Source organism: Nannospalax galili, unplaced genomic scaffold (assembly GCF_000622305.1).
Source record: "Nannospalax galili isolate Female #2095 unplaced genomic scaffold, S.galili_v1.0 scaffold1878, whole genome shotgun sequence".
Classification (NCBI taxonomy): domain Eukaryota; kingdom Metazoa; phylum Chordata; class Mammalia; order Rodentia; family Spalacidae; genus Nannospalax; species Nannospalax galili.
Genome location: NW_008341752.1, coordinates 140,373 through 167,594, shown reverse-complemented (window position 1 = coordinate 167,594; position 27,222 = coordinate 140,373). Strand labels below are relative to the sequence as shown.

Below are 27,222 nucleotides of genomic sequence, written 5' to 3'. Positions count from 1 at the left end.
GGTGTGGTGGTGCACACCTGTAATCTCATCATTTAGGAGGCTGAGGTGGGAAGACTGCCATTTCTATGGTAACCTGGGCTGCATAGCAAGGCCCATTCTTAAACAAACCAAAATAATACAAAGAGAAACATGCCCAAATGCATTAGTAAGCACAGTAACTGAAAACACACTAAAGAGAAAGAAACGACAAAATTAAACAGATCAACCCCCCACCTGCCAATTACAAAGAATACACACCTACAACACAAGAATGTAAAAAAAAAGGAAAAAAAAAGCAGAAAATTAAAGGTACACCATGTAAGTACTATCCAAAAGAAAGCTGGTATAGCCACATTAGTAACAGACAAAGTAGAATTTATGCAAAGAAATATTAGGGTTAGATCTGTTTTCTAACAATAAAGCTTTCAATTTCTGGAAACCTGATGTTGCACTGAAACCCAATGTGATACAGACAGAAAAGCAGTCTATGCCTCGGAGGGAGGAATCCATGCTTCCCTCAATTTCCGGTATGTGTAGCAAGAAGAAGGAAATAAAGTGTCCATTTGGGGTGCCACAGGAAGACTTTTCATCTACTGAATAAAAATAGAGTATGCAGATTCTTCTCAAGCATGAGGAGCGTGTACAAAAAACTGCCACATATGAGGTCTAAAAGTTGTTTCATGTAAATAATGTTCTTTAATTACAGTGGAATTTAATTAGAAGCCAATAAAAAAGGGAAATATCCCTATGTTTGGAAAATTAAAGACTTCCTGCATCAATCAAAGGCATCAAAATGAATACAGTGATATTCATTTACAGCAAAATAATGCTGGCGCTGCATCCCAACAGTTCTTCTGTGATACAGTAAAAGCAGTGTTTGAAGGAAAATTCACTTTGCAATAATTTTTATACTATGAGACAAAGAAGCTGGGAATGAATGTGCTAACAGACTCATTTCAGAAACTAGAAAAAGGTCTGCAAAATAAACTAAAAATGTGAAAGGAAGGCACTATAAAGATAAAAGGAGAAATTAATGTACTGTAAACACAGATACAGTGGAGAGAGCCAAAGGTCAGGAATTCATTTTTGAAAGACTAGAAAATGAGACAAACCTATGGTGAGATAAATAAGAAAAATAGGAAGAAGGCACATATACAGAAAAGAATAATATTAGGAATGTGGGAAACATAATCACAGATCCAGCAAGAATTTTAAAATGCTAAGAGAACACTATGATTCTGGCCTGGTGGGGCATGCCTGTGATCGAAGGTACTCAGGAGGCTGAGTTAGGTGGATCATAAGTTCAGCCAGCCTAAACAACGAGACGTTGTCTCAAAAGAAAAAGGTAAGGGCTGGGGATACAGTGCAATATATACTGCCTAGCATGTGCAAGGCCCTTGGTTCAATCCCCAGCACCACAAAATAAAAACAGAACTGTGACTGATTTGTGGCAATAAACTTGAAAACAAACACAAAATGAACAAATTCTTAGGGGCAGGGAATAACTTTAGAAAAATCAGAAAGCCTTAATAGTTCCATGCTAGTTAAAGTAATTGGAACAGTAGTTTAAAATCTTCTCACAAAGATAACATCAAATTCAGACAGTTTTAGAGGCAAATTTACCAAATGTTCAAAGAATATATCAGTCCAATCTTATATAAATGCTTCAAGGAATAGGAAAAAATACTCCTCAACTCATTCTCTGTGACCAGTAAAGCTTTTTTATTAAAATCAGAAGAGCAAAGTGTGAGAAATGAGAACACTGAACAAATATCACTTGTGAATAAAGACATAAGAATCGGGGCTGGAGTGGTGGCTCAGTAGTTAAGAGCACTGACTGCTCTAGCAGAGGACCCGGGTTCAATTCCCAGGACCCACATCCGGCTATGAACTGTCCTTAACTCCAGTTCCAGGGGAATCCGAAGCCCTCTTCTGACCTCCGCGGCATTGCACAACATGGGTGCACTCACATACATGCAGGCAATACACTCAAACACATAAAATAAAAATACTATTTTTTAAAAAGATGAGGCTGGGCATGGTGGTGCATGCCTTAATCCCAGCACTTGGGAGGCAGAGGCAGGCGAGTTCAAGACCAGCCTTGTCTACAGAGTGATCCAGGACAGGAATTGGTGGGGCCAGCCAGATGAAAAAAAAAAAAAAAAAAAAAAAAAAAAAAAAAGCAAGAATCTTGAATTGAGTGATTCAGACAACACATTATGATGCATCCTAAGAGCACCTATAAATTTAACTTGCTATTTACAAATTTTAAAAAACATACAGTACAATATAGACTGCCTGGTATGTGCAAGACCCTTGTGCGCGCGCACACACACACACACACACACACATGCTAACCTCAGTAAGTTTAAAAAGATGTTGTATTTTGCTGTATAGAAGCTTTTTAGTTTCATGAGGTCCCATTTGTCAATTGTTGGTCTTAATGCCTGTACTACTGAGGTCCTGTTCATAAAGTCCTTTCCTGTACCCATAAGTTTTAGTGTATTCCCTACTTTTTCTTCTATTAGATTCAGGGTGTCAGGTCTTATATGGAGGTCCTTGATCCATTTGCAGTTGAGTTTTTGTGTGTATGTTTTTGAGACAGGGACTCTCTGTAGCCACAGATGGCCTGGAACTTGCTATGTAGACCAGGCTGGCCTGGATCTCATAGAAATCTGCCTGCCTCTGCCTCCCAAGTGCTGGGCTTAAAGACATGCACCACCACACCTGGCTGGAGTTAAGTTTTGTACAGGATGACATAGGGATCTAGTTTCATTCCTCTATGTGCAGCTAGCTATTCAGTCTGACTAGCGTCTTTATGTACAAGATCTTATGTGATGAGAACTATAAAACTATCATTAAAGAACTAAAATATTCCATGTTCATGAATAGGAAGATTCAATATTGTCAAGAGGGCAGTTCTTCTGATTGAATGACAAGTTCAATGCAATCTAATAAAATACCAACAAGTTATCATATATACATATATATACATATATACACACATATATACATATATAGAAATACATACACATATTTTGCAGTGCTGGAGATTAAGTCAGGCCTTGTACATGCTAGACTAGTGCTCTACCACTGAGCTATAGTCCTGACCCTATTCTGTAGATGTTGATTAATTGATTCTAAAGTTTATCTGGAGAGGCAGAAGACCCAGAGTAGCCAGCACAATACAAAGGAAGACAATAAACTCAGAAGACTGGCATTACTATAACACCTACTATAATGTTACAATACATCAAGGTAGTTTGTTATTGGCAAAAGAACAAACAGATCAGTGGAACAGAATAAAGAGCCCAGAAATGGACTCACACAAATATAGTCTACTGGTCTTAACAAAGGCACAGAGGCATTACAATGAAGAAAAGACAGTCATTTCAACAAATGGTGCTAAAACAACTGGATGTCCATAGGTGAAGAAAAAAATAAAAGAACTAGACACAAACTTTACTTCTGCCATAAAAGTTAACTTGGGAAACTGAAGGAATCATAGCTCTAATTGTAAAGTGCAGAACTATAAAACTCCTAGAAGATAACAAAAGAGAAAATTTGGCTGGGCATGGTGGCACACACCTTTAATCTTAGCACTCAGTAGGCAAAGGCAGGCAGATATCTCTGAGATCAAGGCCAGTCTGGTCTACATAATGAGTTCCAGGTCAGCAGGGGTTACACAGTGAGACTCTGTCTCAAAATAAATAAATAAATAAATAAACAACAGAAAGAAAATTTGGGTGGCTTTAGATTTGGTGACATACCGAATGCCAAAGACCTGATCCGTAAGAGAAATGCTTCCTAAGCTGGAATTCATTCCAACTAAAAACCTCTCTGCAAAAGTCACCACCAAGAGAATGAGGAAAACAAGGGTTAGACTAAAAATACTTGCAAAAGACATATCTGAAAAAGTAGTAAAAATTTAGACTAAAACCACGATGATTAAGGTGATGTGGTTCTAGTACAGGATAGAAAAACTGACTAATGGAACAGAAGACCTTAGAAACAGATCCATAAATATAGAGAAACCTGCTATATGCCAGGGTGACAATGAAAAATCACTGGGAGAAAAAGAATGGGTAATTCAATGAAGAATACCTAGAATGACTGGATGTCCAGGTAGAAACAAAGCGAAATGATCCCTACTTCACACCATAGTCTCTAATTCCAATGAATTAAAAAAACTAAAATATGAGAGTAAAATTTAAAAATAGTCCCCTTATGATACCAAAGGATTTTTGTCATTAGAGAACGAGTTCTTGCGATAGACACAAAAATATAAAAGGATTGATAAATTCAATTCATTCATGTGAAGAGCTTCTATTGAGGAAAAGAGCTATCAGGAAAATGAAATTTTAAGACACAAACTGGCAGAAAGTATCAGGAATTCCTATAAACCAGTAAGAAAAAGACAAACAGCTGCTAGAAAGCAGGGCTGCAGGGAAGGAAATGTGAATAGTCTACGAATAAGAAAGAATGTTCAACTTTACTAGTAATCTCCTTAATGAAGACAACAAGATGCCACTATACATCTGGTGGACTGCAGAATACACTGCAGGTGGGTGTGCAACTGGTCAAAACCACCTCAGGAAAAAGTTCAGTACTCTCTTACATTCCCTAATAAGCAATTTTGTTTTTAGGCATGCATTCTAGGGAAACTTTCATGGATTAAAAAAGATACATGAGGGGTTAGAGAAATGGCTCAGCAGTTAAGAACACCGGCTGCCCTTACAGAGGACCAAGGGTCTATTCCCAGCACCCACGTGGTAGCTAACAACCATCCATAACTCCAGTTCCAGGGGATCTGATGCCCTCTTCTGGCCTCTATGGGCATTGCATGACATGGGTGCACTTACATGCATGGAGGCATGCACTTACATGCATATACATTCATACGTAGAAAATAAATAAAATTTTGAAAAAGATTCATGAACAAGACTTTTTGTAGCATGCTCTGTATTATTTTAAAACTGAAACACCCAAAATGCCCATGAGTAAGATTGAATTTATTCACACACTGTACTATTGTGTAGTGAAAATGAATGAATTATAGCTCCATAAAATGGTGTGGATAAAAATCTTTAAAACACAATATTAAGTAAAAAGGATGTGGAGGCCACAGATGGTATACTCGAAATGCTTTAAATGAAGCAAAACTAAACAATTCATTGTTTAAGGATATGAATATGTGAAGAAACCATGTTTTTAAAAATTTTGTTTTTAAAAAAGCAAAGAATGCTAAACAGAAGATGGACAGTAGTTCCAGGACTTTGTGGATGTTCATTTTGTTATGCTTTGTTACTGACACATACTTGTATGCATTCTTTTGAATATTTCAAACATAGCATAATAAAAAATTAACAAGTAAGGGCTCTGAGACTGAATAGGACTCCTTTAAATTTTGGTGACTTCCCTTTCTAGACTGTGCGCTTGCCAAATCTGTCTTTTCTTCCCTAAGCTCCCTCTACACTTGGGACAATGACACCTTCCTCTTGTGTTGGGAGCTAATCCTAACAGTATAGTGGGTGTCTGGCATGTGCTATTTTTATGTTACTGTTCATATGATCAGCACAATCAGTGGCAGGGTAGTTGCCCCAGGCCACCCCTCCAATTAGACCCAGTGCTCCTTCTATAATACTAGCTATGCTCTCTATCCTACCCCTAGGTTCCTGTGGCTTCCAGCCTGTGACCTGCCTTGTTAAAACAGTAGCTGTATCAGGCAGCAGCACTGTGACTAATTGTCCCCAGCAACATGGAGACCTTTATAGACTTGATGGATTCAAGGCCTCACCGAGGCCCTGAAGCAATCTTTGATCTGTAGAATGAACAATATAGCTGTGCTGGTTCCAGGGAGTAGGCAGGATGGCAGGATACACATGAGCAATGGGGATAGGAAAAAAAACCCAAAACCCTCTTCTAGGTCGAAGTTAGCTCCATTGCCTGCAGTAGGGGCAAACAAGGAGAGCCAGTGGCCACAAGTGCCCTGGTCGAAGGATGAGGATTCCCATAGTGTGTGGGAACACAGGCAAGCAGCTTCAGCTTGGGCTCTAGCCCTCTTCATGAAACAGCACTGAGCTCAACTGTGTCTGTAAGCTGACACCTATACCGAATGATGGAAGGGCCATCTCCTCAGCTCTTCTGATTCCCTTGAGAAAACTGGCTCAAGATTTGTCATCAGTCTAGGGTTCTTCTTGAGAACCAGAACTCTACCTGAACTATGTCTGTTGTTTCAGGGCTTGGCATAAAGGCTTCAGGGAGTGTTGACTGAGCTCAGTTGTTAAGTAGTAAGCCTGCCTGTGGTCCTGCATCTGAACATGGGGACATCTCCTCCCCTCCCCTGAATAAGGTCCTTTCTGACTAAAGTCCTTCCTAGAACTAAGCTGAAACCTACCTCAATAACTTCCTCTCTCTGGGCCTTGGGAATGGGGAGAGGATGGTGGTAGAACAGCCTCACCCTCCATGGGTACTCTGACTCCTCCTTCCTAGTAGCTTCCTCTGACCATGCTGCCCTAGTAAATGATCTCTTCCTTAGACTTTTACTGCCCACATCCCAGACATGTGCTGTATGGATACAAAGAGATGTATGGACAACATGCTCATACATATACAGTCATACCATCACACACTAACACATTCAGACACTTATGTTATCTTGGCTCATGGATAAATACCCAAATGTGCCCAGAGATACCTAGACATGTACATACAGTTGCACATACATGATGTTGACCACTCAGGCAGATAGACACACACAAATGCAGGCCTGCAGAAGCACCTTGAGAACACCAGGGCACCAGGGTCAGAGTGTCTCAGGAGAAGGCCTGTGATTTTCTAGACACCAACTAGTTTCACACTTAGCATGGCTCCAGTGCAAGAGACCAGTGTCCCCAGCCTGGCATCTGAGAGGTCTTTTAAACACAGTAACAGGAATCCAGGGTGTACTTTCTGCTCCATTCTGTGTTGCACAAAGTGTAGAACGGATTACACGATGATGACAATTAGAGGGACAGTTCCCAGGATGGCTTGCCTGTGAGAGATTTCAACTGCTTCCTCCACCAGCCTCAGCCCATTCAGATCTCCAGAGGGACACTGTAACCTGGGGTGGGATATCACCCATCCTTAAGCCACTGGGCTTCTGACCTCCTCTGCCAATGAGTGCCTTCCAGGTCACTCGATGAGACCTTCCTTGGTCAGCACATCTGTGGCTCAGGTTCCCCAGATGTCATCAGGCCTTTGGTCACCTTGGCTGGCTTGCCATCAGGCCAACTGGCTCACCAGCCTGCCTTCTCCTCAGGTCCCCCTCACATCTGTCTTCAGCATTCCATATTCTCAATAGATGAATGTTGAATGAATGAGTGTACCCTTTTTACTCAGCATCAATACTGTTGCTTGAAGTAGACCCTCCCTTAGACCCCTCTGAGGTCACCCGCATATGAATACTCTGCTTGGCTGGGTCCTAAGAAGCTGGGTTCATTTCTGGGACACTCAACTAGATATCATTCACAAATGAGGAAATGGAAGCTTCAGAAAGATAGTGTGGTTTGTCCAAGTCACACAGCATAGGTCCAAATGACTGTAGCCCCTAAGTAAAGGAGTAGCCCTGCTTGGCTGCCATATCCAAGCCACACCTGTGTGGTTCCAGGTGTGCCATTATTAACTTGAGCTGTGCGTGCATGGCCTGGCCACACAGTCTAGATGAAAAGAACCTGAGGGCTGAGTCTGCCAGGGCTCCCTGACCCACAGGTCAGGGCTGCCAGACCCACAAGGAGGCCGCCTCCCTCCTGAAGCTGGTACTCTTCACAAAGCCCCTCTTGGCATCCTGCAATTACTCTAGGACATATGATCTTACCTGGATCCTCACTGGTCACCCTGGCCCTGCATGAAAGATTCTGGGGTTAAGCCTAAATGCTGCTGTAAGGCCTGGGTTTTCCAGCTGTCTGTATAGCTCTGGAGAAAAGGGGTAATAAACTTTGGGAAGCTCATACACAGATGCTGGCCATGTTCTTGGAAAGGCTTCCAGAAGCAAATTACCCATGCATTGACAGGAGCAGAGCAAAGGTTTTAGGGACTGTCCTGCTATGACTGTGACTAAACTCACTCTCCTACTCTCCTGAAGTACCAGAAGCACACACCTTCTACATTCACACCCTCCTGTTCCCACCAGCCTCATTTACCAATCCTGCAACTCTTCTACCTCTCTCCAACTCTCAATGTCTGTTTTTATACCTCTCTCACCTTCTGGCCTTTTCTTATGCCTCTCCTAGACCCCCTCAGACCCCTTTACACCTTGATTAACACATCTAGCTGCTTGTTCCAGGAGCCTGATACAATGGTCACTCCTCTGAACCTCATTTTTCTCCTCTGTAAAATGGGCTGCCTGTGAGGGCTCAGTATGGAGCACTAGATAGACTAGGCCATGAGCATCTTCACCCCTACTGTTTACATGCCCTTGGCTTTTTTCAAAGACACTTAGCAAAGTTATTGTGAAAGCAAGACCTAATGTCTTCTTTAGTAACTTATCATTGCATTAATAATGAACTCTCCTGTTAGTGTAGCCTTCTTCCAATCACTGGATCATGTGGCTCTCACCAAGGCTTCATAAGGATTTAGTACCCAAGCAAAAACATATAAGCTGGCTGATCTGCTTCCTTTTCCAGACAAAAAGAACTCTGCAACTTGACTACTTGTGCTCTTTCCTTTAGCTACCAGAAACCTCCCAGAAAATTCAGGGTTCAATGTCCCTAACTAAACAAGCTTAGATTTCCCATGTACTTATGTCTCTTCTCTAAGTACCTGCATATAGCTCTTTTGTTGCAAAACCTAGGAAGACAAGAACTCACTGCTAAGAAAGAAATGATCTAGAACAGAAGACTAGGATGCTGCAAGAGGACCTCATGTGGTTCCTCCACCTCCCTCTTTTCAGAGTCTGCAACTGAATCAGTGTAGACGACACTCCAGATACTCCCAGCACACCAGCCTCTGCTGGCTTGGCTTTGGGAAGATATCAATTTAATATATGCCAATAATATTATACTAATGCCTTTCTTTTGAGGAGGAGGAAAGGGCCTGAAGACATGCGGCCCTGCTCACTGCTCCCTGCATTGATGGGAACATTTCCAAGTCTCACCTACCCAGCCTTACTTTAAACGCTTCTCTTTCCGCCAATCAGGAACTTGCCAGGTGCATCTAATCTGGACCCCAGTAACCACCTCAGATAGCTCTTGAGGCTGAACCTGCTGGCTATGGGAGGGGATCCTTGGCTAATTTCACCAGTCAGTCATCAGGACAGACCTTCCTAGTACTCAATGTGGAGACAATTAAAGGGCTTGTGTTTTCCAGGCGTGAGCTGCCAGCTTCCTATAGAGGTGTTGACTGCAGGCAGCCTGCAGCCCCTCTGTTCCTATCAATTGGAGCTGGGAGCCTCTGCTCTGTAGACCACACCTGTCTTCTTCAGCACTCAACAGGGCCCGCTTTACTCAGGCTGTGGTGAGGAGACAGCTGGCCAGAGAAACACCTCCGTACCCAGCACAAGCACCAACAGGACCTAGGAGATGTGGCAGGGATTGGCCTTCCCTGGGTTTCACCACAGACCACTGTGTGACACCCCCAACCCTACCTGTTCACTGCCTCTCCAGCCCATGGGAAAGGCTAACCAAGATGAGAGTCTTTTGAAGGGCAGGTAAACAGTCTTAGAGGGGTTAGGGGTATTATTTCCATGGGACAAAGAGGTAAATGAGACAGGAACAAGGAGATGGTAGGCTAGCCAAGGTCACTGTAAGGAGCAGGCAAGGCCTTGGACTCCAGGAACCTGGGGCAGGTCCAGGTTTTCCTAGTTGTGCAGTGCCTAGGGCTTACCTGGATTCCAGGCTACAGCAGCTCCTACCAATGTGGGTGGGGTGGGGTTCCCCGTCTGTCTGCCCCACTGCATGCAGGGGTCCCCACCCTTTCTCAGGTTGGAGTCCAAGTTCACCCCAAGTCCCGGTTCCCTGCATTCTCCCCTTTTCTGAGATGGGCCGTCTTCCTGAAGGTAGGAGACGACAGGGAAAACACAGGCTCACAGTATTGATTCTTGCTTCAGTCCAACCTCCTGGGGATGGGTAAGTGCTGGAATCAGCTCCAAAGTTATCATAGTTCCATGGGACTGCCTTTGAAGAATGGCAGGGACTGCCTCCTAGGTCTCTAGGGTGAGCACAAGGGAAAGGGGACAATCAGTTCACACTGTGACAGAGAATGCCTAACACATATATCTGGAGCAGTGGGAGGGCAGGGGTTACATTCTAGTTCTCAGCCTCAGTTTCCTCATCCAGAAAGTGTACAGTGTTGCCAAGCTCTCACCAAAACACACAGGCAGAAGGCTTTCTGGTATCGGAACACAGCACTTTCCTAACGAGTGTAGCTGGCCTCCTTCCAACCCTTCACAGTGATTGTGGGTGCCACTGTGTCCTCTGCTGAATTCTTGGCTTCATGACTCCTTTTGTTGCCAATTAATAACAAATTGTACTCTTACCACACCTGTGGCCTTGGCTGTAAAACCAGGCTCTGTGGAGATGAATTCACAGTGACCAGCTATAGCAGTGATTAACTGCTGAGAATCTATTGTGTGCAGGAACTGATTGTAAATTTTTCTCCAAGCTGCATGCAGCAACAGCAAAGGAACTGGGATAACTTTCCATACTGATAGAGAGGACAGTTCCCTGTCTATGTCTGATGGTTCAGATACTGAACTGATACTGCAGATGTAGAAAGGAGGGAACCAGGCTGGGAAGTGACTGCATTTGCTGTATTCTAGGTGCTGAGATTCCTGGAGAGACCACCCCAGCTAGACTAACCTGACACTGCAGAGTCCCTTATACATACATAATGTAAACATCTACTCACAAGCCTCCTAATGCCCCACCTGGGCCCTTCCCCAAACCTCCTATCCCTTGGTCCCTCTGGGTCACTCTCTTCCTTTACTTGGTGACACTAACTTAGAAAATACCCATGGGTTACCCATGGGAACCCATTACAGCACTGGACACAAAGCAAGAAACAAAATCCAAAAAGATCTAGACTTCACAGAGCTTATGACTGCATGGCAGGAACTGATACCACCAAAGAGCATCAGAGAGATCCAAAGGTCAAATAAGGCCTCCTGGAGGAGTTGTCAGGGGAGCAAGACTGAATAAATAGAGGTCAAGCTGGAGTAGGGGCACTTGGGCAGAGGAAATAGCTGTGCAGGAGCCTGTGGTTCAAATGAGCTCAGCATGTTTGAGAAGCAGCAAGGACACCAAAATGGGGTCAGGGACCTGCAGGATCTTACCTGCCCTTCTCTTTTCTGTCAACTCTTTCCTTCTTCCATGGCCCATGCCAGGACTGCAGAAATGTAACTACAGACATCTTAGGAGTTCAAAAGATCTTGGGGATACTGGGTGTGGTGGTTTGAATGAAAATGTCCCCCATAGTGTTTGGACATTTTGTCCCCAGATGATGGCCTGTTTTGGGAGGTTTTGGAAGGTGTGGCTATCCGTCACTGGGGGTGGGCTTACAGAGTTCTTAAACCTTGCCAGATCTCCAGTTGCTCTCTTGCTTCCTGTGCCTGCGTGATGTGAGAGCTTAGCTTCTGCTGCTCCTGGTCCAGCCACCTCCAGCCACCATGCCTCCTTGCCATGACGGACTGTAATTCCCCTGGAATCGTAAGCTCAAATAAACTTCCTTCTATAAGATGCTCTGGTCAGTGTTTCCATCACATCAACAGAAAAGTGACTAATATACTGGAATTAGAATCTTCCATTACACAGATGAGGAAAAATGAGGCTCCAAAGCAGGGGAGTGATAGCCTGAGCCACAAGTTTGCTTGCAGAGGTGGGAAGGCAGTAAACTCTACACCCCCTGTCTTGTACTGTCTCGAGATGGTTGGTCAGGAGCAGACTGGCCATGAACTTCATCTAATTCAAGTCCTTGTTGTACACAGAGACACTGAGGCCCTAAGAGTGAGGTGGCTCCACATTAATGAAGGAGAGGGAAAGGCCAGAGCCCTCAGCAGAAGTGGAGTTCATTTCTGTGCTTGCTTGTGTGGGTCTTCGTGCCCACTCGGCTTCCTCTGGGCCCAACACCCATGGCCATCTGTCATTGCATTGCTCCAGCACACATCAGATGTAAGGCATAAAGCCACTGCTGAGTAGGTCTCCCTGGAAACAGCCAGGCAGTTCTTTGAGCACCAGATTGCCAGAATGAAGGTGATTCTGATATGTGTTGTGCTTGACAGCCATTCCCCACCTTCACCCCCAGTCGGTTGTTTCTGGGCCTCCTAGACCTCCAGCTCAGCTACTGGAGTGACTTGGAGGCTGGGAGGAGCATGAGATGAGATGCTAAAGCCTGGAAGCTTGTTTCTTAGTGCATAGAACATAGGCAGCATTCTTCAGGACTACCTTGCTTTGGGAGCAAGGTCTGTGAACCCTCAGCATGAGGCCTAGCACTCAGCAGAGGGCAATCCTGTTTAGTGGGCAGGACAGGGCAGGAGGCAGGGATGCCAAGTAATGGTTCTTTGTTCTGTGGCCTTCAGGCCTCAGCTTCCAAATGTGCAAATGGCGAAGGTACAAAATCAGGCACTGGGATGTGTGGCTTGGCTTGAACAAACCCCTTCCTGAGCCCCGAATACCTACGAGGAGGAGGGGAAGGAGAGATGGGGGCTGATGGAGCACTTAAGGAAGTACAGGGGACACAGAAGACTCACTTTTCTGCTTGGAGTCAAACTCAAGTTCCCTAGCAATACAGGCTAGTCCTAAATGACAGTGCAGACCAGACTCCCAAAACCTGAGGTTCAGCAGATGCTGGGAAGCACAGATGGGTGAATCAATAGGGGTGTGCAGGTAATCACTGACAGTGGAGAGATCATGAGGAAGAGAGTTGGGGCACGAGGTAGAAATGAGATACCTGGCTATGAATATGACTCTGTAGATTTCTGTGGTCCCACTGTGAAAGAGATCCTGTGTCCTTCACATTTCCAAAGCACAGGATCCACCCATCGAAAACCCCTCCCGGGACTTCCAGGGAAGGTGCAAATGTTACTTCCAGTTCCAGCTCCCAGTGCATTTTGGATTCCATAGAGCAAGGGCTGGTAGGTGGTTCCCACTGAATGTCACTCACAGGCTAGCCTTGTTCACACACATAGACACATCTGGCCTTACCCCAGATGCACAATCCTATAGAGACCTCAGTCCTACTATCTCAACTAAAAAATGCCAAGCCCAGCCCAGCTCCCTGGGACTTACGTCTCCAACACAGCAGATCTATCGAGAGGATGTGACAGTTATAAAAGGGTAAGAGCAAGCTGACTCCCAAAAGCTCACCTTCCAGACCCTTGTAAGGCCACAGAACCTCTGTGATTCATGATCCATCCGCTCATTTTATCACTACCCACGTGGGAGGAATGCACAGCGAGAAGGCGGAGCTGCATGAGTCCGCACCCTAATCACTCACAGACCTCAGCAGCCCCAGTACTGGCACTAGAGGAAGATTTATTGTGGGGGCTGATGGAAAACAAAGAACAGTTGTGCAAACTTTACTGAACTGTGTGATGGGAAATGTCGTTCCCATTTCCCACTGGTGAACGTGCTGAGCATCATTTCTAAAGCGCACTGGGCTCTGTTACTCAATCATGTGCAGATTCTGGGCCAACTGGGCCTGGTCAGAAGATGCCCAGTGCTGGCTGACAGCCAAATCCTACTTCTGGGTCACAGTCCCAGCCAAAGGTTCTAGATTGCCATCCCCCTCCCTTCAAAGGCCTTGGTGTCTGCCTGCCCTCATCTCCTCCCTTGTATCCACACCAGTGTCAATTCTTGATCACAGCACTCTCCTAACTTTCTGGAACTCTCCACTGCCCTTCAGGGTAAGTGCAAGTTCCTTCCTGTACTTGAAGGATGATTGAGACCCAATTCCAATCTCCATTTCTGTCCCCAGCCCTAGGTATGTAATTCCCTCTAGGCTCAAGGAGACATTTCTGCCTCTCTTCTTCCAAGGGTAAAAATTATCACATCTCAAAACTTTTGCATGTGCTATTCCTTTCCATATAATGCCGTTCCTCCCACTTTGTACCTGAGAAGTTCCTATCAACCCACTAATGCTTAGCTCTCATGTCATCTTGGAGAAGGCGTCTTCCTCTTTTTTGTCTCTATAGCATTTCATCTGCATCCCATAAGATACCCCTTGCTTCTATGGTCAAACATGGCCCAGAGCGAGCGTCAGTAAAGTGGTGCTAAAAGGCTGATAGAGGGGAGAGAGACAATAGAGAGGAGCCCAGGCCTCCCTGCAGGGGGAGCTGTCCCTTCAGAGCACCCTTATGTCTGAGGCTGTCCAAGGTAATGAGACCTGAGAGGTAGCCTGGCCTAGCTTCCACTTGAGAGGACAGCACATGGAGGTGCTGCACAGTCCATGTGAGGGGAATGTTGGTTCTGGCCAGCTTGTCTGCGCTGCCACAGCTGAGACAGGGTCCATTAATGCTCCACTGTGGAGCCTGCCATCCCTACAACAGTCCCTTGGAAAATGCAGTCTGGACACTTTCTCAGAGTTGCTATTGATTTTATCTGACTTTCTCATTCCAACAAGAGAATCGTTTCAATTCTGTTTACAATAAATTCAAAAGCTGTTTTTCTTTTATTATTTTAAATTCAATTCAGAGAGCTGTGTTTTTTTCATCCTTAATGTTTTTCATACTCCACAGAGCACCACTGAGCTCACAGCACTTGGCTGGTGTTCTTGGTCCCTTGAGCCTGGTGCTCCTAGGGGATTCTCATCTTTGAGAGTGGCTGGGTTGGGGGGTTTCACAGAAAGGTATGGGGCTCTTGTACTGTAGCTTCTCCTACATGCTAGGTACACAGCACCTACTCAACAAACACAACCCATTCATCCTCATGACACTTTTCCCTTTACACAGGCAAGAAACAGATTCAGAGAAGTCACACATTTGCAAGTGCTCACAGCTGGCCAAAGAGCAGAGTTCAGCTCTGAACCCGGGGTTATCACATGAACTGGCCATTGTGCAGTCTGGCTTGCCAGCCCCTGGCGCATGCTCTCTCTCTCTCTCTCTCTCTCTCTCTCTCTCTCTCTCTCTTTCTCCTGTTGTCGTTCTTTACCACTACCCAATTTACAAAGATAAGGTGTCTCACTAAACCCAGACTGTGTGTGTGTGTGTGTGTGTGTTGTCTTTCTTTACCACTTCCCATTTTATTTACAAAGATAAGGTGTCACACTAAACCCAGAGGCTGATTAGACTTGTCTAGCTAACCACTTTGCCCTCCCTAAGATTCTCTGTTTTCACCTCCTAAGTGCTGGGATTATAGGTGGTCCACCATGCATTCACATAGGATCTGGGTAGCTCAGAATTTAATGTGATGTGAGGATTCAGGCATGCTGGCAGGCATGGTGGGAGGGGTGTAGTACGGAGAGGAGGTGTTTAGGGCTGCAGGCACATGCCTAACAAAGCCAGCCCACAGCAAGGCTGGAAGTATAGCAGTTTTTTTTTTTTTTCTGTTCCTTTGGGAACATTCACTTTTACAAAACAGTCAGAACCATCTGTCACAGAGTCCTGTTGACTGCTGCCTGAAGCGACAGCCCTGTCACCTCCCTTCACAGGTAAGAAAATTCAGGCTGTGCAGTTAAGTCAGACTTGTACCAGTCACAGGCTGATACGATCAAAGGCAGCTTCCAGGTATGGGTGCTTTTGCAGAAAGGCTCCATGTGCCAGTTAAGGGGGCAGATATGACAATCATTAAGGTCTCACCAGGGTTATGACTTCACAGGGAACGATTCTAAGAAACTACATAGCCCAGTCCTGGAGCAGAGAGGCCCATGACCTAGAATGTAGATTTGGCTCCTCTGCCACCAGTCCAGGCCATGGTCTCTCTGATGATTAATCCTCATTGTCAACATGACTGGATTTAGAATCACCATGGAATCATGTCTCCTGGGTGTGTCTTTGAGGGAGTTCCCAGAAAACTTTAACTGAGGAAGGAAGACCCACCCTAAGCCCGGACAGCATCATTCCATGGGCTAGGATCTTTGACTGAACAAAAAGGAAGAAGGGAATTGAGCACCAGTATTCATCTCTCTCTGCTTCCTGACTGCAGTGTTTACCAGCTGCCTCATTCTCCTGCCACCATGCCTTCCATGCCATGATAGACTCCATCCCTTCCCAAACTTGGAACCCCAATAAACCCTAAGTTTCTTTTTTATAGGTATTTTGTCACAGCAGTGAGAAAAATAATACAGTCTCTGAGACAACTGGCCACACCAGGAAGTAGCAGGGAGAACAGAGGGCCTAAGGAGCTGGGCAGGAAGTGCTGCAATGGGCTGCAAAGGATGAACAGGAATTTGCCAAGTTGGAAATAGCACTGCAGACACAGAAACTAGAAGCCAAGGCCTTTAAACCAGAGGATTATAGAAGCAGGAGAATGAAAACCTCCAGGAGTTCAGGAGGAGAGGAGGCCTTGGGTGGGGGAAGAAGACAGCCTAGGATTACTGGAAACTCTCTCGGTGACATGGGCTATAATGCCCTTCTCTGAGCTTTGGTTTCCCCATCTCCTAATGAGGCAGATGGGGGAACTGATAGGACCAAGGAGGGGCTGGTACTGCAGGCACTTCTGGATGCAAAGTCACAAGCTGCCTTTGCCCAAAACTGTTTCTGTACCCAGGCACCTCCCTGCCCTGGAACTAGGTGCTGCTCAGGTCCCATTTCCATAGGTGGGGGGGGGGACAGGGACTCAGTGACCTGAGCTGGCTGGAGCAGCTTGGACATTCTGGATTTCTTACTGAAGGATTTCCTAGGGCAGCAGTATTAATGTTAAAGCACATTGTACTGTGTAGCCTTTTAACTTGGCTGGAAACTGACGTCCAGGCCAGCAGCTTGCTTTCAGGTGAATTACCTTATTGGTTCTTCTAGACAGAACAGAGAACTCACCAAGTCACAGTTAACAGGCTCTCTGGGTGACTGGGTATTGGCTGCTTAGTAAAAGTTCTTTGCAAAAGCCAGTCTCCCTACCTGGCTAAGGGCTCCTGAGCCTGGGCTAGGTTTGATTCCCTGCTATAACCCCAGGATCCAGCCAGTGCACACCCCCCCCAATTAATAGCTTGAAAAATAAGTCTCAGGTCTAGATATTCACTCAATTCCCCACCTGAGATGTGGTGTGGAGTTGTGACTAGGACATGTCTAAAGTTAGGCTGAGATCTAGATTCAAATCCTACCCTTGGTGCCTGGCCTAAGTGTGAGCCTGCCTTGAACTGCCCCTCCCACCTGTATAATCAGGGTGGGATCCTTGTACTGGGATGCCCCAAAGATGGGGTTATACATGTGGGAGTCCTGTGTAAACTGAAAAGCACCCAAGGGTGTGTGTGTGTGTGTGTGTGTGTGTGTGTGTGTGTGTGTGTGTATGTGTGTGTGTTTACATGTGGAGGACAAGGATTAGCATTGAGACGCCTTCCCCAATCACTTATCTACCTTATTTTGTGTGACAGGGTCTTTCACCAAACCTGGAGCTTGCCATTTTGGCTAGACTGGCTGGCCAGGGAGCTCCAGAGACTGGTCAGATCTACCTCCTATGCCCACACCCCCAGCCTCCAGCCCCCAGCACTGCCAGGCTTTTATATGGGTACTAGGGATATGAATTCAAGTCCTCATCTTGTGCAGCAAGTACTTTACCTGCTGAGCCATCTCCCCAGCCTCACCCAGGAGTTTTCATAGTGTCCCACCACCCTGACCAACTTGAACCAGATTGTATAGCTAGGTCCTCCATCCTTAGCTCCTAGTTCCCCTCCCATCCTCTATCACTCAGATGAATATGTCAAGATTCAGCATTCATCTCACAATGGCACAATTCTATGTGGCTCCCAGTATGAAGCTTAGGTTGTTTAGAGTCTGCCTCTCAGAGAGGTGAGCATGCCAGGGAGTGGATCTCTCATTGTTTGACAGCCACTTTCCCAGCCTAAACCTTTCCCAACATTTGTTTTTCAGCCTGGCATTGCTGTGTAATCCTGGGCCCTCAATGACCCTCTGTGGCTCTGCCTCCCCTATACTGTCTGCACATATGGGGAAGGACTGGCAGACCTGCTTATTTAGATGTTTCAGGCTCCTTTGGAGTCCCTGAGATGAGGCATGAATGGTGAGGTAAGGTGGTGTGCTGGTCTGGAAACTTGCACAATTTGACAGGGCTGGGCTCAAGAATGGGGGAGCAAGGCAGGCACTCAGGGCCTCCATTCACTACAGTTGGATGGAAAAACACTACTGAAGGAAGAGGCTTTGCAAAGGCGATGGGGTGGTTCAAGCAAATAGGCTAAGGTAACACAGGAGAGCCTTCTGGCTATGAGCATCAGAATTAGTGTCTTCTTTTAAAATGAGTGTATTGACTCATAGATGGCTGTAGTGGGTGGCTGAAGGTATCAGGTCTCTCCTCCCCACTGACCACTCACCCTCCATGCAATAGGATCCCAGACCTCAAAACCCTCCATCCTCTGTTTACAGATCTGTTGGTATGGATCCTTGCTCTTGGAAGACTATGACCCTTGGAAGCTGATCAGGCTTTGACCTTGTGGTTTGCCCAGCTTTGTTCTAAGCTGAGGCTGGGAGGCTCATACTGAGTCCATGTAAAAGTAACTCTCGGAACACAGCCCTTTCTTCTACCCCGACACCTCACCCTGCTTCTCAAGGGACAGGAGAGGGAGGCTCCTGAGGCAAGGGAATGTGGAGAAGCCCCAGGACTGGGCACAAGTAGAAGTTTGGTCCCAGCAGGGCATGAGAGGCCTTCCCAGTAGCCTCCAGGATTAAGTTCTACCTTTCTTCCCTTGCTCTGGCCTGTCATAAAGCTCAGCTGTTCTCCAGATACCCATTCAAAGGTATCTGGGGCAGGCAGTGTAGGTATAAAGGATAGAAGACTATGGCTGGCCAAGGCTGGGCAAAAGGGAGAGCAATCTCAGCCTTCAGTTGCTTACCTGCACAGACAAGAGGACAAAATGCCACTAGTCACCCTATACAGGTTCTGTTTGGCCCAGAGCAGTACCCATAAGCAACTATGAATGACGAGATGCAACAGTTCCCTGGCAGACAGGTGGTGAGGCTAGTCACCTGTCTTGAGTGAGTTCCTGTGCAACTCTCCTTTTCGCTTAACTGGCAGCAGAGGTTCAGTGACCCCAAGGCCAGGCTCCACCACTGATGGCTCCCTTAAACTTTGGTTTCTTTATCTATATAAGAGCTCTAAACACTCCTGTTCTAACCCTTTGAGGACCACTGTACTCATTACCTATGATATCAGTGTGGAAGAATGTAATGGGGGAAGAAGGGAATTAATTATGTACTTTCCCTGTATCACTATTTTAGTTCTATTAGCAACAACCCTGAAGTCAAGTACTATTATTGCCCATTTTACAAATGAGTATGCTATGGTTCAGAGAGGGCAAGTCACCTGCTTGAGGTCACACAGCTGGCAAATGTCAGAATCAAATTGGGAGATAGGGGTGTGAGACTCTAGACTTGGGCTTTGAAGTTCTGCTCATGGCCTCCATGCAGAGTCATGGTGCTTCTAAAACTCTTCACTGTAGAAAGGGGACCTTTTGGACATTATTGTTATTTTACAAAACCCAAGGCAGGGTGCCCTAAGAAGCCACCACTTCCCTCTGTCTCTCTCGTCCCTGCTGGGAGCACTTCACCACTGCTGGCTTCTGTGGTCTCAGACAACTGGGATTCTAACTGTCTGGTAGAACCAACCTAAGAAAGCAGGAGACTAATTTTTTTAAAGTCAACGTCTTTGAGGCGTCACATCAGTATTTGGGTTGGACATGGGCTTGTTATGGTAACACAGATGAAGCCCCAGACTTCATAAGGCTAAGACAACTAGAGCAGCATGAGCCAGAACAGGATATTGCAGGGAGATCTGGAAGCTTCCTTGGACTGCGTGTGGAGCAGGGCAGGGCCAGGAGAGGATAGGTTTACCTGGAGGCTAGTGGGACTCTGGCCCAAGCTCGCCCAGGGCTAAGGGGCTGCAGTGGGAAGTGCGCGCCTCCAAACACCCAGACTGCCTGGTACGAAACTGAGCAGAGGTTCCACAGGATAAATTTAAACCAGCTGCAAGCAAGGGGGGGGTGCAGTTAGATGGGGTGAGGGGAGCTTACCTCATGAAAGAGCTGTGGAAATGCTGGCTGGGAAGATAATAAAAGGATTAACTGCTATTTTAGTGGGCCATTTACTCCTCAATCAAAACGTCTCATCTATTTCCTGTCCTCCAGAGGCCTCGGGTCCAAGATTCCTTTGTCTATTACAGGCATGGTAGCAGAGGCCTGTCATGAGAAATTAATAATTTTACAGGGAAGGGAGCTGTTATTCATCTGGGTGTGGTCTGGGTTCTGCTGGTGCCCCAGTTACCTACTACACCAGCATGTGGGTGCTCTTACCCGCTGTGGGCAGGAGCAGCTGGGGTAGGCTCTACAGAAGTTCTCACTGCAGATGGCAGCACCAGCAGGCCTGGCCCGAAGACCCTTGGAGATGCAGGAGTTGAACAGAAGATCTAAGTAAACAAGAGTACTCCAGTGGTTACAAGGAGTGCTTATGAGTGGTGTAACTTTGGGCAAGTTATTTTTGTAATTTTTATTATATTACTATTCTGATTTTCAGCCTCTATTATTACTGGTGCTTCTATTACTTTAACTAGTTGTGTGACCTGAAACCAATTACACAGACACTTTAAGCCTCAGCTTTTTCACCTGTAAAATGGGGCTGAAAAGAATCTACCCACAGGGCTGTGGTAAGGATCACATGGAGCTGCCACTTAGAATACACCTGTGTAGTCTGTGCTCAGTAGCAGCTTGCCTGGCCCGAACTGTCACCACCATGGTAACCTTTTTTCCCTCCACCTGTAAAAACCCTGGACCTCACAGGCCCTGGTAAAGACTAAATACAACATCCAGTAGGCACCAACACCTCTTCTGTGAAGCCCTCTGGTCTCCCCTTCCTAGGCCTCTTCAAACTCCACCCATGGCCTGGTCCCTGACAGCTCACGGACATAACCCTGAGGGTGAGGTTCCCCAGAACAAGGGCTGTGACAGAGGCAAGTCTGGGTCCTCAATGTCCTGTAGAGACTGGGACCTAATGAGAACCTGGCAGGCTTGTCTAGAAGAGATCATGAGGCTGCTTTGAACAACCAAGGCCCCCTCCCTGGGCCTCCATTTTCCAAACTGGAAAATGGGCAGGGAAGGCCCACTGTGAGAAAGCCACTGACCATATGACATTGTACCATGTGCTTCCACCTAGGTCCACACAGATGCTATAGATCCCCAACAGGAGGAAAATGTGTCCGGGAACTGTGGCTCAGCATCTTGGGGAAAGCCAGGCTGTTTGTCTCCATCAGCTCTCCCACCAGCATATTCATGGAATACATGGAAGTAAAATTCTCTACCAGCTCACTGCCTTCTTTCTACCTCTGCGCCATACAACAGATCACCAGCCCTGGCTCCTGGCCTCTTTCTCTCCTGGAGGTAGCCCACTAGTCACCTGTCAGTGAAGTAATGGCCTCTTAATCTTCAAGGCCCAGACAGCTGACCTAGTCTATGCCCCCAGGAGGATGAGGATTACACCACAGTGGCCAATGCCTTCCTACCTAACCCTTGACAACTGTCACCCTCTGCTCTGGGCAGGAACCTGCAGCTGATTCCAAGACTGAAAGCTCCACAGCGACACTGAATGCATAGCATTGAAAAAACTTGACCTAGGCAATGAGATCAGCCTCTGCTAACCAGACACACTAACAAGACATGCTAACCAGACACACCACTGGGAACTGTGAAGGGACTGGGTGGCCTGTGCTGATTCTGTTATGGAGTACCCTTGAGCCCTAGCCTTCACGCCCAGGCAGCTTTTACTTCTGGAGGGCAGAAGGTACTAGGTATTAAGATCCTGCCCCGAGCCTCTGATAGGACTTTCCACCACACTGGGCACAGAACATGGACACAATCAATCAGAAGGGCTAGAGTAGCCAGGGTGCCTGCAGCTAACATGTTTATCTGCATGCACAGTTGTGCACACATAATGCTTCTTTCTCCCTAAATCTTTGTCTCAATCCCATCCAGAACACTGCTGGTGCTGTGCAGGTCCTTGTGCTAGTCTTTGACCTTAGCCCCAAGCCTGCCCTATGGATCCAGTGCCCTTTTATGGAAGCAATCTGTGGGAAGCTCAGCAGGTCTAGGAGCCTTTCTGGGAAGGACACTGGGTGAAGGCCAGTGTTGGAGGAGAGCTGTCTCCATTTTACTTGTCATCTGCCACCATCAGGTGACATGCAAAAGACAAAGCTGGCTAGACTTGCTTCAGCCTCAAGAGGCCATGTGGCATCAAGCTACGTGGCCAGCTAAATCACACCTAATACCTGTCTAATACCTCAGTGTGTGGGACAGGACACCTGGCAAGGACAAAGCGATCTTGCCAAGGTTCCCACTGACAGGAACACAGATGGTCACTGGTTACATCCACAGCCTTGCTCCCAGGGAGTCTTTCCCGGTGCAATGGGTGGTACAGATCTCTGAGAGGCTGAGAGGGCTTGGCAGCCCTGGACTCACCATGCACTTGTTGGGCTTCTCGCCTGAGTGCACCCTCATGTGGATGAGCAGCTTGTAGCGGGCATTGAAGGGCTTGTAGCGGCGCACACAGCCAGCCCAGAAGCAGGTGAAGTCTTCACCCTTGCGTTGGTCGATGTGGCTCTTCTCGATGTGCCGCACCAGTTCTTCCTGCTGCTCATAAGCTGCGCAGCAGTCCACCCAGCGGCATGCCTGTTGCCCGGCCACCATCCTGCCTGCCGGGCCCAGCTCTAGGCTTCCAAGGCTGGGGCCAGTTGACAACTGAGGCAGGGGGTAGGGAGGTGGCAGGCCCTGCTGGTGAGGGGCAAAGAGCTCTGAGAACTCGTCCATGGGCTCCTGCTTCAGGAAGTCCGTCTTCCTACATGCTTCAAGCTGCAAGTTGCCCTCATGGCTATCCCTAGGTGTAGGGCCAGGCCGGGATCGTTTGGGAGGGCCCCCCAGGTCTCCTGGCAGAGGTGGGCTTTGGAATCCACTTATACAGCTGACTAGAGCTGTCTGGGAGGAGTGGATGATGGGATTGATGTCAGAGAAGGCGCAGGGTGAGGAGGCGGCTGAGGAGGTAGAGGACAGGCCCAGTAGGCAACAGCGCTTTAGGCTGCCCTCAGGGGGGTTGGCCTCAGGTTGGGGGCCCAGGCCTGAGACAGGTTCATTGCCCAGAAGGTAGCAGGAAGGTGCAGGGTTGGTGAGACCTCGGCCTGGGAAGTCCAGGTCTGTGTGCAGGCCGGATGAAGATGGGGCCCGGCAGTGGGTGGCCAGGGGTGTGTGGACACTAGCCATGGTCTGGAAGTTGGATAGGACCTCTTGCTTGATGTGTTGTGCTGCTGGGAGGCTGCCGTTCACATACATAGCCTGAGGTCTGGGTGACCTGGAAGATAGTGACCAGAGTTACTGTGAGAGGTAGGTTCTCGCCAGTGGTTAGGCCCAGGTAGGGCTAGTGAGAAGCTAAGGATGGAGAGCTGGAGAGGCTCAGGGCAGGAGAAGTGGAGAACAGGAAGCAGAGGAAGAAAAAGACTAGAGACTGGCTGTGCAAAGACAGGAAGGAAGAGCAAGGCTGAGAAAACAAGAGGAGGAGGCCTGGGGAGAGATGCAGGGGACAGAGGAGGCCTGGGGAGAGATGCAGGGGACAGGGGAGGGCTGGGGAGAGATACAGGGGACAGAGGAGGCCTGGGGAGAGATGCAGGGGACAGAGGAGGACTGGGGAGAGATGCAGGGGACAGGGGAGGGCTGGGGAGAGATGCAGGGGACAGGCGAGGCCTGGGGAGAGATGCAGGGGACAGAGGAGGCCTGGGGAGAGATGCAGGGGACAGAGGAGACCTGGGGAGAGACGCATGGGACAGGGGAGGCCTGGGGAGAGACACAGGGGACAGAGGAGGCCTGGGGAGAGATGCAGGGCACAGAGGAGGCCTGGGGAGAGATGCAGGGGACAGAGGAGGCCTGGGGAGAGATGCAGGGGATAGAGGAGGCCTGGGGAGAGATGCACGGGACAGAGGAGGCCTGGGGAGAGATGTAGGAGACACAGGAGGTAGGAAGGCTGACCAGGGATGAAATGAGAACATGAGAGAGGATGTAACTCTACCGGAACCCTACCACCATGCTGCTTGTCCTCTAGGCTTCCTTGAGGTCTGTCCTGATTTTATCCCTAACCTTCCACTGCGTTCTGTGGGCAGAAGGCTCAAGTTGGCATTCTGAGGAGCATTTTGCGTCAGGAGGGTTTAAATTCCCCTTAATTTCTAGAATCTTCCCTAACTTCTGGAAAAAAGATCATCATATGACATTCTGTCCTACACAGCCTGTCTTTCCAGTCAATGTCACTGTGCATGAATCTGAGGCACAGTCATGGTGAAAGGACAAGCTTCTCAGCAGAGTGGCCCAGAATTTCAGGCCCAAATACTATGACCATGTGAAGCTGCAATTCTGGGGAGAGGCAGGCAGCAGCACGTGAGTGGCCAGAGACCAGGTCTGAGGCCAGGCTCAGCTCTGCTATAGCTTAGGCAAGTTGCTTTGCAAGGTACTTTTGGCAAGTTTTAAGCCTCTTTCCTCAGCAGTGACACTAAATAATTCTGCTCCTAAGAGTGAAAATGATGGGATGGCATGGTATCCCTTCACCATGTGAGTAGTCCATAGTTTCCCCAACAGGAGACAGCCCCTTGACCTACTTCACAGGAGGCCAAGTTCAGGGAGACAAGCAGATTCCTGAATAGAAGTGCTCACCTTCATGGGTGGGGACATGGTAAGGTACAGGTAGAAAATAACAGGGCTAGCCTGTCACCAGAGGACTTTGAAAATAGGTGAGGCCTGGAGGGATGATGTTTGGCAGAACAGCCCCACCAGAAGGCTAGAGGAACTGGAGGCCCAGTTATATGCTCAGAGTCTCACTAAGATGCCCTGGCCAAACCTACTTCCTCATTTGTGAGATGAGAAACCTATGTAGAACTCAGAGGGTGATGGCTGGGGTCAAGGGTCAGCTCCCCGGAGAGGGCTGAGCATGGTGCTATTATCACTGCTGCTATGAGACTGCTATCCCAGGGCTAGAGCTGAGCTCTCCAAGGTAGCCTTGAGACCTAATTCCTGCCTCTTTGGGTCTAGGAGCTGTAACATCCTCAGCTCTAGATACAAATAGAAAGGAGAGTAGGAATGAAGGGAAGGCAGGAAGGAGAGTGAGAGCCTGAAATGCTCAGAGCTTGGGCTCTAACCCTATCATTGCAGGGTCTGAGTAGAGCCAATAGGGCCCAAAGCTTGAGGGCCATTGGAGCCATCATGCAGTGCCAAGCCTGGACCAGGAGCCCAGTTCCCTGCTTCTGTGTAGAACTGGCTAGAAGATCTCCCTGAAAGGAGGTACAGGGGAAGGGTCTGTTTCTTAGACACTAAGCATCTCCCTCCCCAGTGAGCCCTCTTTTCTCAGCTCTGCTGAGGAACTGAGAGTTTTGGTTTCCAGGGACACAGCAAATGTGCATCCTATCTCCAGGGCTAGGGACACTGAGCCCTCCACTGCCAGCACCAAATTCTACTCTGTATCTATCTGAAGGAGTCAATGTAAAAGTTAGAACTTTGTAGTGCTTAAAGAAATGAAACCATAACTGCTTGTTTAGCTGCCATGATGTTGGCAAAGGTAGGCTGGTAGGGAGGGCAGTGGGAAGCACTAGTTTGGAGTCGTACTTTTGAAAACAGCATCAAGTTAATGAACTGACAACAGCAAAAAGGAATGGCTGCAGTGTCTGGCAGAGATAGAGGAAGAACTGACAGCAAACTAACTGGCCTTAGTGGGGCAGAGCAGAAGGCTCAGGCCTGAGGTCACATGGGTGTGACTGGGCATGGGCTTTCCTTCCCTATCCCTGGTAGGCCTGTGTGCTGGATAGCTTTAATGTCAACTTGACACACCTGGGTTGAGGGAGCCTCAAGTGAGGAATTTCCTTCACTGGACTGGCCTATGGCCATGTCTGTGGAGCATCTTCTTGATGAGTGATGTGGGAGGGCCTAGCCCACTGTGGGTGGTGCCACCCCTGGGCAGGTGGCCCTGTGTTGCATAAGAAAGCAGGCTGAGCAGTGGCCAGGGAGTAAGTCAGTAAGCAGCCTTCCTCTATGGCCTGTGCTCCAGCTCCTGCCTCCAGGTTCCTGCTCTGAGTTCCTACCTTGGGCTCCCTGATGAACTGTGACCTGGGAGATGTAAGCTGAATAAACCCTTTCCTCCCCATGTTGGTATTGGTCAGAGTATTTTGTGACAGCAATGGAGAAACAAATTAAGACAGAAATTGGTACCGAGAGTGGGGTATTGCTATGACAAACCTGACTTTGGTATTTTTAGGAGGATTATGGAAGCATTCGGAACTCTGGTCTGGAAAAGTCGTTGAGTACTTAGAGTTTGTTGCTATGGAGCTTGGAACAGTTGTGCTGAAAGAGTTGTGAACAATGGAGGCCTGGCTTGTGAAGCTTCTAAAGGAAGCAGAGACTATCAGGGTTGTTTGTATGATATTTGAATTGAGAATCTGTGGGTTCTAGTTGGCTGGGGCTAAAGAATCAGCTGTGATTAAGAAGAGACCAGGACCTGAAATAAAATCTTTGCTTTACTGGGACAATTGATGCTGATTAGCTGGGGCTGAAAAATCAGCTGTAAGTAACAAGAGACCAGCATCACTATGGTGAAATCTTCTGGGAAGTATTTCCACAGAAGCTGTGGTCCAGAGGGAACTTGAGCCTCAACTCTAGCTGGAAGCAGGACTTGGTAATCTGTAAGAGTCTCCTGCATGATTTTGATATTGAAAGCGTGAAGGGGTCACAGAGCAACTGAGGCTTGTCACTCTGAGAGGCCAGGAAAGGCCATAGGTGAAAGTGTAGCTTCAGTTGCAGTGAAGATCCCAGGATTGAAGGGGCCATGGAGAGAATATGAGGCTTTGCACCCCAAGAGGCAAGAAGAGGCCATTGGTGAAGGTGTAGCCTCAATTTCAGTGGAGACCCCAGCTTTTTGGAAATTCCAGGACCATGGGATGACCACCAAGGACAGCAGTAGGTGTGGAATGGAGCTGGCCTGGGTCTGCGACAAGCTATGTGTGCTGTGGACAGCAGAGTCAGAGAAGTGGAGCTGCCAGAGCCCTTTGGAGCCCAGAAGATCATGAGTGAATCCCAGATGTCTAGCCTTGAGCTATTTGCTGGACT

General features: G+C 47.5%; 1 protein-coding gene across 1 annotated transcript in view; it reads right to left on the bottom strand.

Annotated features, from left to right (window-relative positions):
* The window catches only part of Glis1 (GLIS family zinc finger 1), a 202,599-nt gene that overhangs the window by 48,921 nt on the left and 126,456 nt on the right, over positions 1-27,222 (bottom strand). The window contains exon 4 of the mRNA XM_017799181.2: positions 22,555-23,437. Coding sequence (XP_017654670.2) covers positions 22,555-23,437 — 883 coding nt within the window. The remainder of the gene's footprint in view (positions 1-22,554; positions 23,438-27,222) is intronic.